General features: G+C 37.5%; 1 protein-coding gene across 1 annotated transcript in view; it reads right to left on the bottom strand.

Moving 5' to 3' along the window:
• Positions 1-5,648: 5,648 nt before the first annotated feature.
• ANKRD33B (ankyrin repeat domain 33B) overlaps positions 5,649-15,566 on the bottom strand; it is a 41,853-nt gene continuing 31,935 nt past the window's right edge. Inside the window, exons 3-4 of the mRNA XM_063299933.1 lie at positions 12,376-12,516; positions 5,649-6,941 (exon numbers count right to left, since the gene is read on the bottom strand). Of these exons, the coding sequence (XP_063156003.1) occupies positions 6,100-6,941; positions 12,376-12,516 (983 nt within the window). The 3' untranslated portion in view covers positions 5,649-6,099. The remainder of the gene's footprint in view (positions 6,942-12,375; positions 12,517-15,566) is intronic.

Raw genomic sequence — 15,566 nt, 5'->3', positions numbered from 1 at the left:
GCCCCTCAAAATGCCTGGATGCAGCATTCATAGATTTATCATCTGCCTTTGATACAATAAATAAAGATTATGGGAGAAGTTTTTAGCCACTGATGAGAGAGAAGTTTATTTTACCTAATGTATAAATTATATGAAGACACTTACATGCACATACGAATAAATCAGCACCCTAACAAACCAGATTAAAACAACAAAAAGTGTCCACCAGGGTTGCATACTGGCTTTAACTTTTATATCAACAACATTGTAGAATAATCCTTCCTTTTATGCTCCATCGTTGGAAGTAGGAAGGCCTCTAAATTATTGTATGCTGATGATATAGTACTTATGTCAACAACATTAATTGGAATAATACTCTTGATGGTATTTGGAATTTGTTCTAGGGAAGAGTATCTACTAATAAATTATCCCATAAAAATATTTGCCAGAAGGCCAAAGAGACATAGATGGACCCTAGATGGTAAGGAGATAGAACAAGTGAGGTCATTCAAGTATTTGGGCTTCCATTTTACTGAAACGCTATCATGGAAAACACATATAGCATCAGCAAGGCTATGAAATCAATGAGAACCATTTGCTCCTTTTTTTATTCAAAAGGAGGCCTGCTCTCAAGATCTTCCAGGAAAAACAATCTCACAGTTAACATATGGGGCCCCAATTTGGGGTTTAAGTAAACTAGAAGAATTAGAGATGGTTTAAAACAAATTCATAGGAGCAATTCTAGCTTTTCTCCCATGTACACAGGGAGCGATGTTGAGATTAGAAGTTGGCCTTCCATCCATTTATATAAGGGTAAGGTTTCCTTGACATTAAGTCCAGTCGTGTCCGACTCTAGGGGACAGTGCTCATCTCCGTTTCAAAGCCGAAGAGCCGGCGTTTGTCCGTAGACACTTCCGTGGTCATGTGGCCGGCATGACTACACGGAACGCCGTTACCTGCCCGCCGAAACAGTACCTTTTAATCTACTCACATTTTCATGTTTTCGAACTGCTAGGTTGGCAGGAGCTGGGACTAGCAACAGGAGCTCACCCCGTCACGCGGATTTGAACCGCCAACCTTCCGATCGGCAAGCTCAGCGGTTTAACCTGCAGTGCCACCGCGTCCCTATATATAAGGGTAAAGAAAGCAATAATTGTATATTATAGGAGACTATTTCTCATCTCCGACATTTGGCAAAATAATGCCTCCACAAACAATTTAACAGTAGTGGATGGGTGAATTTGTGTCTAAAACTATTTTCACAATTTTCACAACATCAGGAATTGTTGAATGACATACATTATTATTTAGGAACTATTTATTTTTAAAAGTTTTTAAACAAGATAAAGAGCATGTATACAAGCTTAAGTTGGCCAAGAGGTACCAACCTCTTAAAGATAGGAATGTCATCTTACTTACAGTCTCTTACATCTTACTCCCTGAGACAAGCTTTCCCTGAACTTCATTTTCATTTTTTATAGTAATTTTATTAAAGATTACAACAGTAAAAACTAATACAAACTAAAAAAAGAATAAAAAGAAAAAATAGGTGCAGAAAATAAATAAATAAAAATAAACGATAGAAAAAATAATATAGTAAAGAAAAAGAAAAGAAATATATAAAGAAGTGACTTCCCCGTTCATCACAAATATAAACAATTTTAGTAACTTATCTCCTCTCTTAAAATACAACAAATGATCTCTTCTTCCCATATCCCATCTCCTATCTGTAAACAAATTCATAAAACCTTGTCATTTCAGTTCTGATCTCAGCAAAAGTCCATTAAGAGTTACCAGAAATAACAACATATCTATTTTAACCTTGATCAAATAAGCCAACTTTATATTCTTTCCTTTTACTTCTAACAATCTTGATCTTTAGTCCCATCAAATAATGTCATAAAACTTGATTTCTTTTCATTTTTTCTTTGTCCCAAACTTTGACAAGCCTCTTTTGTAAATCTAACTTAGGAAAATTATCCAAGTCACTCTCTTGGTTATTTGTATATCCCTTTTAATTATTAAGACATCAGCTGGTTGTTGTTTTTTTTGGTATGTCCAATATAACATCCTTTTCCATATCGCTCTTGTAGACTGTCATTTTTAAATCCACTTTCAAATCAGTCTTGATCCTGTCAAGGTTAAAATGTCTGGTTAAAATGTGGATAGTCTAAAAATAATGGTTACAGATATAATTCTTTATTAACAATAGATGTAGAATATTGCTATATATTCTGGTCAATAAAAAGATTATTGTATCTGAAAAGATGACATCACTACAACTATTACATAATAAAAATGAATATAATTCTAAAAGACTTGCATTTTAGAAAAATATGGATGAAAGATGAAGCCCAATTCCAAAAGGAAATTGTCAGCAGCCAAGGCCACAAGGACCAATCTTCTCTTTTAATGCTCCCATTTTCTGGAACGGTATTCTCCTGGAGATTAGATTGATCCCAACCCTGCAAAGCTTTTGGAAAGCCATTAAGGTCTGGCTGTATCAGAAGGAGTGATTTGTTTGTGATCATTTGTGCTGGAAGAGGGATGTTGATCATTGTTGTGTGCTCTTGAGGCTGTCAGAGATTATGTCCTTGCTGTATTTTGCTTGTTTTAATCTTGTTATTGGGTATACAGTGTAAGCTGCTCAGGGTTGAATGGAATTGGAGCATCATATAAGTCTTAGTACTAAGAAAATGAAATTTGAATTGGAACAGTAATTTAGGAGTAGAGTAGATCTTGTCATCAGCCAAAACGGATGCTAATGTTTTGAACTAGGTGACCCAGCATTTCACACACTGCTTAATCAGAAATAAAAAAAAGTCAACATTCTTCAGTGGGAGACACCAGACAACTGATATGGTTCCTTCTATGTGTTCCAGGTCTCCTGTGAGACCCACGAGGTGTTCTCTTGTAGCACTGGCTGCCTTCAGATGGCTCCTCTAAATCCTGCAGATGGCTTTGAAGTGGAAATTATAGCTGAGATTAGGGCTATGCTGAAACTGAGAGATCAGGACAAATTAACACAACAGCCCCAAGCAGAACTCAATAAATAAAATATTCCATAATTAAAACATAATTTATTGTTTTATCATTACATAATATGCTGGTACAAATGGGTTATACCTTTAAACATTGCTACTGAACTTCATCCCTGAGTGAATACAGTGGTGCATTTCAAACAAATTTGTCCTTTACAAAATAATTCAATTGCAAATTCATGTACCTGCTTACTGGAGTGGATTGATTTAGGGGGAAGGTGACTTAGTGATTTTATACAGAAGTATGTTATATTGGCTCTGAAGAAAATACACCTTTTACGTCAGAGCTCATCAAAGAATGGTTCTGGCTACGGGCAGCTAAAAAGTCATCCACTTATTACAAAAATAGTTCCTGTTTTAAAACGTTATCCATCTCTTTATAGCATGCCATTAAAATTGGTGTATTTTGCTTTCTTGTTATGAGTGCAGTAGTAGTTTTAGCTGGCACAGAATTGACAAAGGAATGCAAACAGGCACTTTGTGACAGCCTTGCATACATGGAACAGGCGTGTATAAACTATGGTTGTAATCCTATCAGGATTTTATTTCTGAGTTGGGATGGATAGGATTGCACTGTAAACTACTTTTAGATCAATGAATTGCACAATGGAAACTCCCTTCTGACCGATATTGCCCTTAATTTTTTGTTGTTAACCCTAAGGGGTATTTTTACCTGAAAAGTGCAATTTTTTTAAACTAGGAAACAAGATTGGTACAGACTGTGCAATTCTGTTTATTTTGAGGAATGAGGTATTTGTCATCCTAGGTCTTAAAGCAAATCCCTTTTGTAGGAGTAACATGCAAGAAAATGTAAGGGCAGTGCAATTAATAGCTTGCATTACTCTTTCACCCGCTAGGTGGCAGCACCTGGTTGACCTTGGCTGATTTAAAAAGGCTAAGCAGGCCCGGTTAATACTTTGACAGGAGAGTACCAAGAAATCCCTGGAAAGTAAAATCCTGAAGACTTTTAGGCAAACCACTCCTATCTGCTTGCCAGAAAAGCCATAAGGGTATGTCCATGAAGTCACCCAGTCAATTTAAAGAAAACATCTGAGTTCTTTTTGTAATGTTTAGCAATGAAACCAAAAGAGGTGGTTATATGTTAAATGTATATGTTAAAAAAAAAAGTCTGAAGAAAATATATTTCTTTATTCCATCTTTTTAGTGTAAATGCAATTGCCATAATTATTTCTGGGCTCAGTTTATACTAGAATTTGATCAGATTTTCAATTGAACATAATATTGAAAAATAATTGGGGAGGTTTTTGTAGAAATATAACAAGTTATTATAAAATAAGCCCAATTTATATTAACTTCATTTTTTTCAATTAGTAACAAAGCAATAAAACACCATCATTAGGAAATACATCAGCCACAAGTTGTTTACCTTAATTCTAGTTCTCGAAATTAAAACATAATTATACAGGGGAGTTTCGTTTTGCCAAATCCCGAGATTTTTATATCCTTTAAAATGTTTTGGATTAGCATTATTTTCTATAGGCAGGCAACAAGCTGAGGGTCTGTATTTTAAGCTGGTAGGAGGAAAAAAACCCTACAGCATACTTAAAAATCTCTCAAACGTCTTCTCACATATCCTGAATAAGGAATTTGTATCATCTTTTCCTTCTTTTCTACCTCTCTAGATACTCCCTTGAAAGCCCACGCTTTTTCCTCAATCATTGCTTTATGTTTATTTATCAGGGATACTTCTTAAACTCTCTGGGCCTTTCCCTACTACTGAATTCACCATCCTTCTATCCATCCTTGTGTTGGCATAAAGCCTGCTGATCGCATTGCCAATCCTTCTACCGCGTCTCCCACTGCTACCAAATAGTGGTGTCCTGATTTGTAACTGCACCATTCATTATAGGCAAGACTTTTGGTTTTCCTCTTCTGGCTTTGCTCCAAACCTTTTCAGCATGACACCGATCATGTAGGAATACATCCGCCAATCAGAGCACGACAGCACAAACAGGATGGTTCTGACTGAGGGACTCGGCTTGAGCACCAGGCTGATGTGTCTGCCCTTTCTCTCACTCCCCATTTGGCCATGTCCCAAGTTAAAAAAAAATGTGAATTAAGGGAACACACCAGGACAGGAATAGCTCCTGAGAGGAAGGAGGTAGATAAACCTTACCATGAGTGTGCAACCAGCCAGGTTCCATGGGAGAGAATGGAAACCGACTAGCTACTGGGCAACCACTTTTCTTACTCGTAGTGTGAAAGTGGGGAAGGGGGAGGGGTGATTGAACATGACACATCCATGGCAAACAAAGGACAAAAGCTAATTGAGCAGCTCTCATTTTGTAAACACTGCAATAAAGAAAAGCAGAGCTCCTACATCTAAAAATTAGATCCCCTCGGGTGCTATTTTGGAATATCATTAATATGAAATTGTGCAACCCCCCTTACTTTCCCCAGATAAAATAGTAGAGATCTGTTCTTTCTCTACAGTACCTTGAAAAGAAGTTGATTTCAAAAAACAGGAAAGGAGAAGCAAGGGCATGAAAAGAATTCAGGAACCAAAGTGCTAAGGGTGGATGCTCGGAGTGAGCAGAGAGGGAAGGACATGCCCATACTTCTCAGCACTCTGAAACACCACCACCACCCATCACACCTGCTGCAGGGCCCTTGACTTCACCTCTCAGATTAGGAATAAGGAAGTAGTACAGATTTTACATACCTTGAAGCTAAGGGGTGATAGTATTGGCTTAAAGGGGAAAAGACTGCTTTGTGATAATTTAAGTCTGTTTCACCCACGGGCTGGGGATGGGATGAGGATCTTGTCCTGCACCCCAGGGAGAAGACTAGGGCATTCAGGACATGGTATGGGAGTGCTGCTGTAAACTGTGAATGAGGACCGGGCTTCTATATTTGGAGTTTAATCCTATTGCCCTTTGTCTTATTTTTGGGACGACAGTTGTTAAATTCTATAAAAATAATCTTTTCCATATGTTAACATTGTTCATACAGAGGCCTTGCATTTCTTAAGTCTCTTAAAGAAAATTTGATCTTCCCTTTCTTAAATTTATATAATATACCGTGTCAACCCATTTATTGGTACCAACAGCAATTTGACTTAAGTCCTTTTTCTCTGCAGAGATGCTTGTTTTTGAGCTTCGGCTTTTATCTTTTCTTCTTCAACCTTCTTCCTTTGTTCCTTCAGCTCCTTATATCTCCATTTCGGAATCTGCAAGTAGGTCCCATCACTGGCACTACTTTTCCATTTCACTTTCTCTGGCTGGAAAACAGGCCGAGGTGCCTTACTTATACGGACTCTGGGGATGACGATCCCCGGGCGGACACTGCTTCTTCTTAGCAAGTGCAGTGGCAACAGGCTGCTTTTCCTTGGAACCACAACGTTGACCCGAGGTATATTTAAATTGAAAGGCTGCAGGCTGGCCCTCCGTTCCTTCCTTTTGGACACTAATGTAATTCTGGAATTCTGAAACAACTTCTTATAGCTGTTAAAATGTTCCCTATTCTCCAAAGTTTGAAGTTCTTTAGCTCTTTGTTGCCTAAGAATTTCTTGCACAGCTGGCCTACGTTTTCCTACAGCAGGGGGACTTTCAGGGCACACAGTCCTACAAGCTATGGCAACAAAAGAGCTTTTTAAACTTGTTGTTGTTCTAACCATGTGATCAAGGACCCCATCTTCTTCAGGGCCATGGAAAGTTCTGAAATCTAAAATGGAACTCAAAGTTTCTGAGATCTTCTGCAAGCAAGTTTTTGTACCTGTAGCCTTGGCAAGAAGTTCCTTCATCTTTGGCCATTCAAGCACATATTGATCACAAAATTGCTCAGCACATGGCTTGTCCATAAGCCTCTGTATAAGATATGCAGATTCAATTCTTCCTGTGAAACATGCCCATTCTTGAGGAGTGAATCCGCGGCCTGGGTCTGTTGCATTAATATTTGCCCCTTCAAAGAAATAAGAGAGAGAGAAAAAATTAGGAACACTGCTCAAGGTCATACTGTATGTGTTTTCAACTGAGAGACTGTAAAAGTTCTGGTTCTTGATAGCTCTTGTTAAATGTCATGGCTGATAGTTTGATAACAAGGGTTTGAACTATGTTAAACGTTTAGAGCAGGGTTCTTCAACCAGGGTTCCACGTGAGGTCACTAGGGGTTTCCTGGGAGATCACAATGTATTTAAAAAATTATTTCAAATTCGGGGAACTTCACATTAAAGAGGTATGTTTCATTCTTTATTTTTAGTTTAAGAACACCGTTAAGGCCTACACATGAAACAAATATAATAACTTTGTAATTTCTGGCCTATATTTGAGCCTGAATGTGCAGGGGTTTCCTGAGGCCTGAAAAATATTTCAAGGTTCCTCCAGGATTAAAAGATTGAAAAAGGCTGATTTAGAGGTTTGAAGTACAGTGCTGAGACCAGGAAATGGATAATGCTCCACATACGATTTCATTAATACTGTAGCCTTCCAACAATCAGCACAATCAAAGTAGAATGAAATCTACTTTCATTAACAATCACTGATTAAACTTAATTTCCTTAAAATAAGGAATTCAAATTATAACACTGACTGATTACGCCATCTGCATATACCAACCATTCTGTTTCTCACACAGAAATGTAAAAATATACACAGGCACTCATATAGAAATAGAACTTCTGTGCATTAGAAAAAAGATTAAATCCCCTAGTGACCTCATGCGGAAACCTAGGGTTCCACGGAACCCTGGTTGAGAAACCCTGCTCTAAACATTTAACATAGTTCAAACCCTTGTTATTGAACTATCAACCAGGACAAGAAAGCAACCTCTCCTAGTCAGTGGCTAATCTCCAGGCTAATCTTCAAAGGGATTCATGCTTTTCACTAGCAGTTTCTGCAGTCATTGCTTATTCTTTTCAACAGCTTGTTCCATTCCTCTCAGTGAATATTAAAAAAATTGTCCTCAATTTACAGGTAGTTATTTGGACACACACACACCCTGTCTCCCTATTGGGTAAATACTGTAAACTTGACGTTTGAAAAACCATATTGTACTCAAATATTAATGAAATTTCATTGTTTTGGCCTTATATAAGGTTGAGAGAGAAAAGACAGATTGACTGCCTTGCCTTTCTCTTGTTTGTTACTCCAATATAATAAATAGAGATGGGCAAACTATTTTGAATAGTCAAAGCATGAAAGAAAATATGTTTTTTAGAATGTTGATTTCAGACTGGAACTGAACTCTAGGAATGGGTAAAACATTCAGGCAGCAGGCTAGGAAGGCACGTGGCAGCAGAAAAGTAGGACAATGGGTTGGATAGATGAATACCTCAGGGTACTGGATAGATGAGCCCTTTAAGGCTCCTCCAGATTGCCTTGGATGAAACCAGGGTCAATCTGAATGATCTGGATTTCACTTCTTCAGCTGGATTATGACTCATTCAGAATGCTGTAGCCAAAGATTTGAGCCACATATGTTTGCTCCATGCACTGAGCTAAACTCATTTTTTGCTTCATGCTGCTTTGTTCTGGGGGTGAAACAAAATTTGACTGTGCTTTGTGAAACCTGTTTGTAGGACAGAGAGCTTTTACAGTGTCCTCTGCAAGACTCACACAGCTGCTTCTAGGACTGTCCTTGGATGTCTCTGTGCATGTGTGCATGCACTGCCCCTTCACTTGGCTGCTGGTCCCACACAAGCTGGCTTTGTACACAAGTGCCCTAGACAATGGAATGTTTGAAATGCACTGAGCTTTTACACAACCTTTAAAAAAAACAGGAACTTGAGATGTTCTACTATCTTTTTCTGGTTTTCTGTGCCTGCCTTCTTTCTTTTCATGCATTTAAGAACCACCAGCAGCCTGTTGACCTGATGGCCACTCCTATATGTAAGCGAAAGGATAAGCAAAGGACAACATAATTGCAGGCTGCAAAAAACCTAAAAGGTAAAAAAAATCAACTTCTGCTTCCTCTTTTTAAATTGGTCAAAGGGATTATTTTTTAAAAAATGAAAATACCAAGAAAACCACATATTAGAAGGAAGTAAAATTTGTCCCAGCCTGTGTAACTCCTTTAATTTCAAGCCACAGTTTGTTTACTTTAGGCTGGAAGATAATATATTTGAAGGAAATACTTATGAGATTAGCTACTCCCTTTTTGCTGCAATCCATTACTATTTGAACAATGCAAAGTTTTAAAGAGGTTTATTTGCAGAAATTGAAGCAACCAGTTTGTTCTCTGTACTGAAGGGATCACAGAATTATAAAGTTGGAAGGGATTTCAGAGGTCATCTATTCTAACCTCCTGCTTAATCCAGGAAACACTAGAAGACATCTGACAGGTAACCATCCAGAGAGGACCTTGTATTCTTCTGTAATTATGTACCTCTCCTTCCATTCCCTTTACATGACTTTTTTCTCTGTAGCGTTTTAGACAGCACCCATTTCTTCTTTCCTGAAGGAATTGTTTGCAGTCCTGCCTCTAGTATCACTTTTTGTAGGATTTCCCATTCTCCTTAGATACTTTTCTCCTTCACGGTTTCAAGCAAATGGATCCTATCTACTTTCCCTTTGAGTTAATCAAAAATCTACTCTTCTGAAGTCTAGTACAGGTAGTCCTCAATTAACAACTGCAATTGGGACTGGCAACTCTGTCACTAAGCAATGCAGTTGTTATGTGAAACATCACATGACTGCACTGGACTTATCAGTTCCACTGCGGTCGTTAAGCAAAACATGCACAGTCATTAAGCACAACATTACATTACCACGACTTGCAACTTACTGCTGGCTTCTTCATTAACTGCTTGTTGGAAGTCAGCTGTGAAACTCGCAAATGGCAATCACATGACCATGGGATGTTGTGACCGTTGTAAATGTGTGCTAGTTGTGAAGCGCCCAAATTGCAATCATCTGACTGTAGGATGCTATGGCCATTGTACGTTTAAGAACTGGTTGTAAAACTACTTTTTCAGAGCTGTCATTAAGTTCAAACAGTCGCTAAACACGGCAATCATTAACCGAGGACTACCTGTACATAGATCAGATTTTTTTCAGTTCTCCTCCCCTGGATGTCATGAATTCAAGGCTAACATGACTGCTTATCCCCAAGATACCAATCAACTTCTTCTCTTTGTTGATGGGATGCTGGAGGCTTTTTTGATAACAGTTTCTAACCTAAACAGATTTTTCAGTGGCTGACAATAGAGTTTTGTTCTCATTGTTTTCTTCAGGGATTTATTTTGATGTTTTCAAAATAATCTCCCACCAAAATGTATTTTATTTATGTTAAAACTGCCGCTATGTAACTAACCTTTTATTTATATCACATTGCATTTGTATTAATTGTAAACTACAATAATTGACTCGGTAAGAAATTGTCAGGAGGAAACACAGTTTGCAGTGAAGGGACAGCATTTAAAAAACCAGCATAATATTTACGTGAATACTGACTGGGAGACCTGCTTGCACACTCCTTCTTCCAATATGAACTCTGCATTGTTGTTAGAGACCAAAATAAGAGAATGATCAAGAGAATGAAAATGTTAAAGCTACAATGAACCTCATATTTTTAAAAAAAGCATTTTTGACCTTTCTCTGCTCAAAGCACTATACAGTGGAAAAGAAAACAAACCCAGCAACCAGCAAAATTCACTAATAAAAAGAGGCAGATAATCAAAGGACAAACAGAAGGGATGTTTGCTAACAACCTCACTATAACAGATGGTAAGTCTATGAATTTAGGTTAATCTCATGAACGGTTAAGAGATTCATTTAAGACTGTATCAGACTATAATAAGAACAAGTAAAAGATACATCTAAAACCACACCATAGCAGGCAAGCAACTAGCATATACAATGACTTTCCCTTCACTATTTCTTGCCTTCGTGGATGTCAACAAATAACTATAGAAAAACATAATGTTAAATAGCGTGGCACTTCCAAATTTGATGACAAGATGGGATCTCCTAATTTTTGTTTTATTTTGTATTGTTTTTAAAAAGTCAACTTTGGGGAGTTGATTTCCTACTCTACTGCTTCAAGTTCTACAAGAGCAGCAGGGTGTTTACCTGTAACTGAAATTCTTCCTATGATCAATCCTCAAGTCATTATATTGGATTCTGTGATTGTGTGAAACATTTTAGAAACTGTGAAACAAGCTGGTATTCCTGCCCCCTCCTACACAGAGGACTAGCCACTTCACGTATTTGCCAAGAGATGGATCATACCTTCCTATACAGTTTTCTTCAGCATCGCCATGATCTTTACAACTAACTGGGGGACACGAGCAGTGGGAAAAGAGGATAGTTTGTATGATAGCACAGATGACTAAACTTATATACAAGCGACTAGCCTGTGATCTTCAGTGTCTATGAATTTACACCATGGAGTGACTGGCAGATAACCAGGAGACATATTCCATGTGCAAAGAGAAAAGAAAAGAAGTAACTAATAATATTAAATACTATTAAAAAGCCCATGTGGCGGAAAGTAGAACAATTGCAGAAAAGACACTCAGAGAAATTTGTGTTTCTGTTGCTAAGATGGGATGGTTAGAAGACTAAGTTCCATCTTGCTTCTTCGGTTTGCTAAGTATCTCAGCTTTAACAGCTTCCATTTTGCCCTCTGAGTTAGTGCAGAAAATGCTGCCCAAAGCAAACTAAATGGTAAGTGTACTAGAAGCTTACAAAGACCGTTTGATCTCTAGAAACAGCTCAGGCTAATCCAGATAAAGCAAAGCTTTTCTGATACAAGTTAGTGCCCAGTTTCTAAGCAAAACTAAGTAAAATAAAACTCTACCTTTCCAAAATCAGCAGGGGAAAAGTACTAATGGCTTCCTTTGTTGCTGTGGTTAATTTTCATCAGAACAGGATGAAGTTTCCAGGAGGCTACACTGTCTTCTTGGGGAGATGAAACATGTCATGTTTAACAGAAATTAGTGTGGTGATTTTCAAGCTATTCTTCCAAATTTGTCACAGAGGTTCTTCACAGAAGAGGCTACTCTCATGCAAATTTCATATACTGTTTGCAGAAAATGGTTAAATGTGTATTCGAGTATTACTTTTACAATTTATGACGTACAGTGCATATGTTACAATTCAGCTTTCTGACTATGTTTCAAAAGAAATTTAGTGATAGAAAACAGCATAAGAAAAACAGATTGATATAACAGTAGAACCGCTGAAATCAATGGGAAACTTGAGTCTTGGTTAACTTACACTCCATTGATTTCAGTGAATATGATTGTGGAACCAATACATACATCTTCAGTGTATATCATTTAATAATAGCCAGCCAAACATGTGAAAATAACTTTCGGCATCTGGAGTTCTTCAGTGAGGATAATCTATGACAATTCAGTGAGAAAGAAAACCATGAAAGAAAGAATTCTGTATACCTGCCAATATTAAGGCTCTGACACATTCACTGCGGCCTTGCATTGCAGATTTCATGAGTGCAGTAAATCCAAATGCATTCCTTTTCTCAATATCAAGACCAGGATAATAGTTGAGTAAATATTGTGTAATGTTAATATGTCCTACAAAAAGAACAAAAATTATCTATACAAAGAATACTGGTTTCAAATCAGTATAAATATTATTTGGTTTTTAAAATTATGACATGCTAAGGCTCAGAGAAAATTCTCCCTCCTTCCCTCTTTCTCTTTCCCTCCAATACATACAAACAAGTCCCGAACTCAAATTCCAACCAAAACATAAAGTGCTATGGCACAGACACTAAGATGTTCACAGAATGAATGCTCCCCACGTCTTTCCCTTATCTGAAGCTAGTTCTTCTCCTTCAGAGTAATTTCTTCTCCTCCAGAGCTACTAATGAGTTGTAGAACCCTTAAACAATGTTGAAGGGAAGTTCAGGGAGAGTGAAATTTCCCACGTTCTTGCTTGATTCTCAGGTAAATTAAGCTGAAGAAAACTCACAACAGGTATACTTCCCATTGACTCCTACCCAGCAACTCCCTACCAGAGTGCTTAGGAGACATTCCCAATCATCTGGCAAGGCTTTTGGGGAGCTACAGGGGGCTGCAAGGAGAAACTTGCATCCCATGAATGTCCTTACGTTATCTGATAATAAGCCCTCTGAAATGTAATAGTAAACAAACAAGGATTAATTTGTAAAAAGATTAACATCTGGAGACTAAATGTTAACTAAAATTACTTCCATGGTCAGAATTTTATCCATGGTCAGAAATAGTTGGACAAAACAAGAGTTTCTTGGTCTAACAGCTCTGTGGCAGCTACCAAGAATTCTTCTTTATACATACTTTCTATATCCCTGGAAACATCTCCAGATGTTTATTCAGGAATAGGAACAACCACATACTGAACTGTAAGTTTTACATTAATTGCATTACCTAGTAATTACTTTAACAGGCATCGAACATATGTGCTCAGATAACATAAAGTAATTGATTTAGAGGCCAAAAAACTGGATTATTTCCATACTGATCTGTAAATAACCCTTTTTTGGGGCAAAGTGCATGAGAGAATGGAGTCTGTAGCTGCAGAACAGACAATAGAGCAATTAGATAACATATATTTGACAGAAATGCAATAATTCTTGCCAAATTTTACAAAGCAAAATGGTGTGTTGTTTAGAGAAATGGATATATTTCTAATGAAAAATAAATAATTTAAATAAAATCTGGGTGGCCTGAGAATGTTGTTATTCAAGGGTTATGAAATCAAAGCCAATATCCCTGTACAATTAACAATATAAGACAATGAGGGTTATGTTTCAAAGGGCAAACTGAGCTGCATAAGAGATTTTTTAATGACCCCTCCATAACTGCCATGGGGAGCCCATTAAAGTCAGCTAAGGATAAGCTCCTTCTGAATCTTGGAATTTGATAAAATATTGGGCTGGTCTTTGATACACAAACTGATGATTCCCCAAAGACAATATCTAAGCAGGAAGGGCTGTTCCATTTGATCTTTTCTATCTAATATGGTTGGTTGAGTGTTTTCTTTGCATTCTTGAAATCCAACATCCAAAGGGCATTGCCAGAGAAATATAATTCAATTGTCTTTTCCAATTTAAGTTGAAATTGAAGACCAGATCCTTCTGGCAAAAAGGATCACCTTAACTAATAAACACATATATTTAACCAGAAACAGGTCTCCACTTTAGTATTAGCCTCCTTTGTGTGCCAAGAACTGCAGGTCATCTTGCAGTTACTCTTAGGCAGACTGTCTCAGTAGTGGTACTTCACTGTGGAAGGCCCTCCCTGCTGAAATTCACAAATTGGCTGCCATTACCTCTGTTACTGTAGGTGCCTTTTAAAGAACACTTTTTACCCAGGCTTTTCTTGTATCACTATGGTACATATGTGGCTCCCCCCCCTTTTTTTTTTTAAGCTGCATATGTCATTTTTTATTCTATTTTATATTTTGATTGAGAGTCCCCTTTTGATTGTTCTGTCATGTGCTGGTGGCCATTTTATATTTTGTATTTGTTTATTGTTATATGGGTATTTTTTCTTTTTTGATTACTTGTTTGGTGTGCGCTGCCCAGAATCACATTGTTTGAGTTGGATGGCCTTATAAATCTTGAAAATATTTTGCGGACCCTGTCTGCAAGAGAATTCCATCTGGCGGGATCCAGGAGGCGGGCCTTCTCTGCAACAGCTCCCGCCCTTTGGAACACCCTTCCCCCGGAAGTGAGGTTATCCCCCTCCCTCCTGGACTTCAGAAAACAGCCGAAGACCTGGTTTCACTGCCTTGCCTGGAATAGGGAGGGGAAGAGCCATTCTTGGGGCTGGCTGATTCCCTAGTTCTGCGGGAACCAGTTTTATGCCCTTGTGGTTTGAATTACATCCGCCATGGCTTGGATTTTATTGCATTTTATTCTGATTGATTAATGGCTGTATTTATGATTTTATGGAATTTTAATTGTTTTTATTGTGAACTGCCCAGGGTCCCCCGTGTGGGGGAGATGGGCAGTGATAAAAATTTGATAAATAAATAAATAAAAATAAAATAAACAAACAAACATTAAGGGTTTCCAGAGATAACTATTTTAACCTTGATCAAATAAATCAACTTTATATATTCTTTTCTTTTACTTTTAACAAACTTGAACTTTAGTCCCTCATATAATGTCCCAGAGCTTGATTTCTTTTCATTTTTATTCTGTCCCTTCTCACAAAATTCTTCAAAGCTTCAACAAGCCTCCTTTGTAAATCCAATATAGGAAAATTATCCAAGTTGGTTTGTTATTTGTGTATCCCTTTTAATTAATTAATTTATCAATCACATTTATATAGCCACCCATCTCACTACAAGCAACTTAATTATTAAGACATCAGCCAGTTTCTTTTGTATATCCAGTGTAGCATCTTCTCCCATAACATTCTTATAGCTTGTAATTTTTAAATCCACCTTCAGATCAGTCTCAGTCTTGTCTGGTAAAACTTGTTCCTCTTCCATTACATCTCTTAAGACAGTCTATCTGTAGAGGCAGACACTCTTAAAATTAATTGCTGGGTCCATTGTTGAAAAATACCCTTCAGTATGGCCAATATTTTGCTCTATTCTGTATTAGTAAGTCAAATTTAAGTGTTCTTCTCCT

Source organism: Candoia aspera, chromosome 3 (genome assembly GCF_035149785.1).
Source record: "Candoia aspera isolate rCanAsp1 chromosome 3, rCanAsp1.hap2, whole genome shotgun sequence".
NCBI lineage: Eukaryota > Metazoa > Chordata > Lepidosauria > Squamata > Boidae > Candoia > Candoia aspera.
This window is presented reverse-complemented; position numbering and strand designations above follow the sequence as displayed.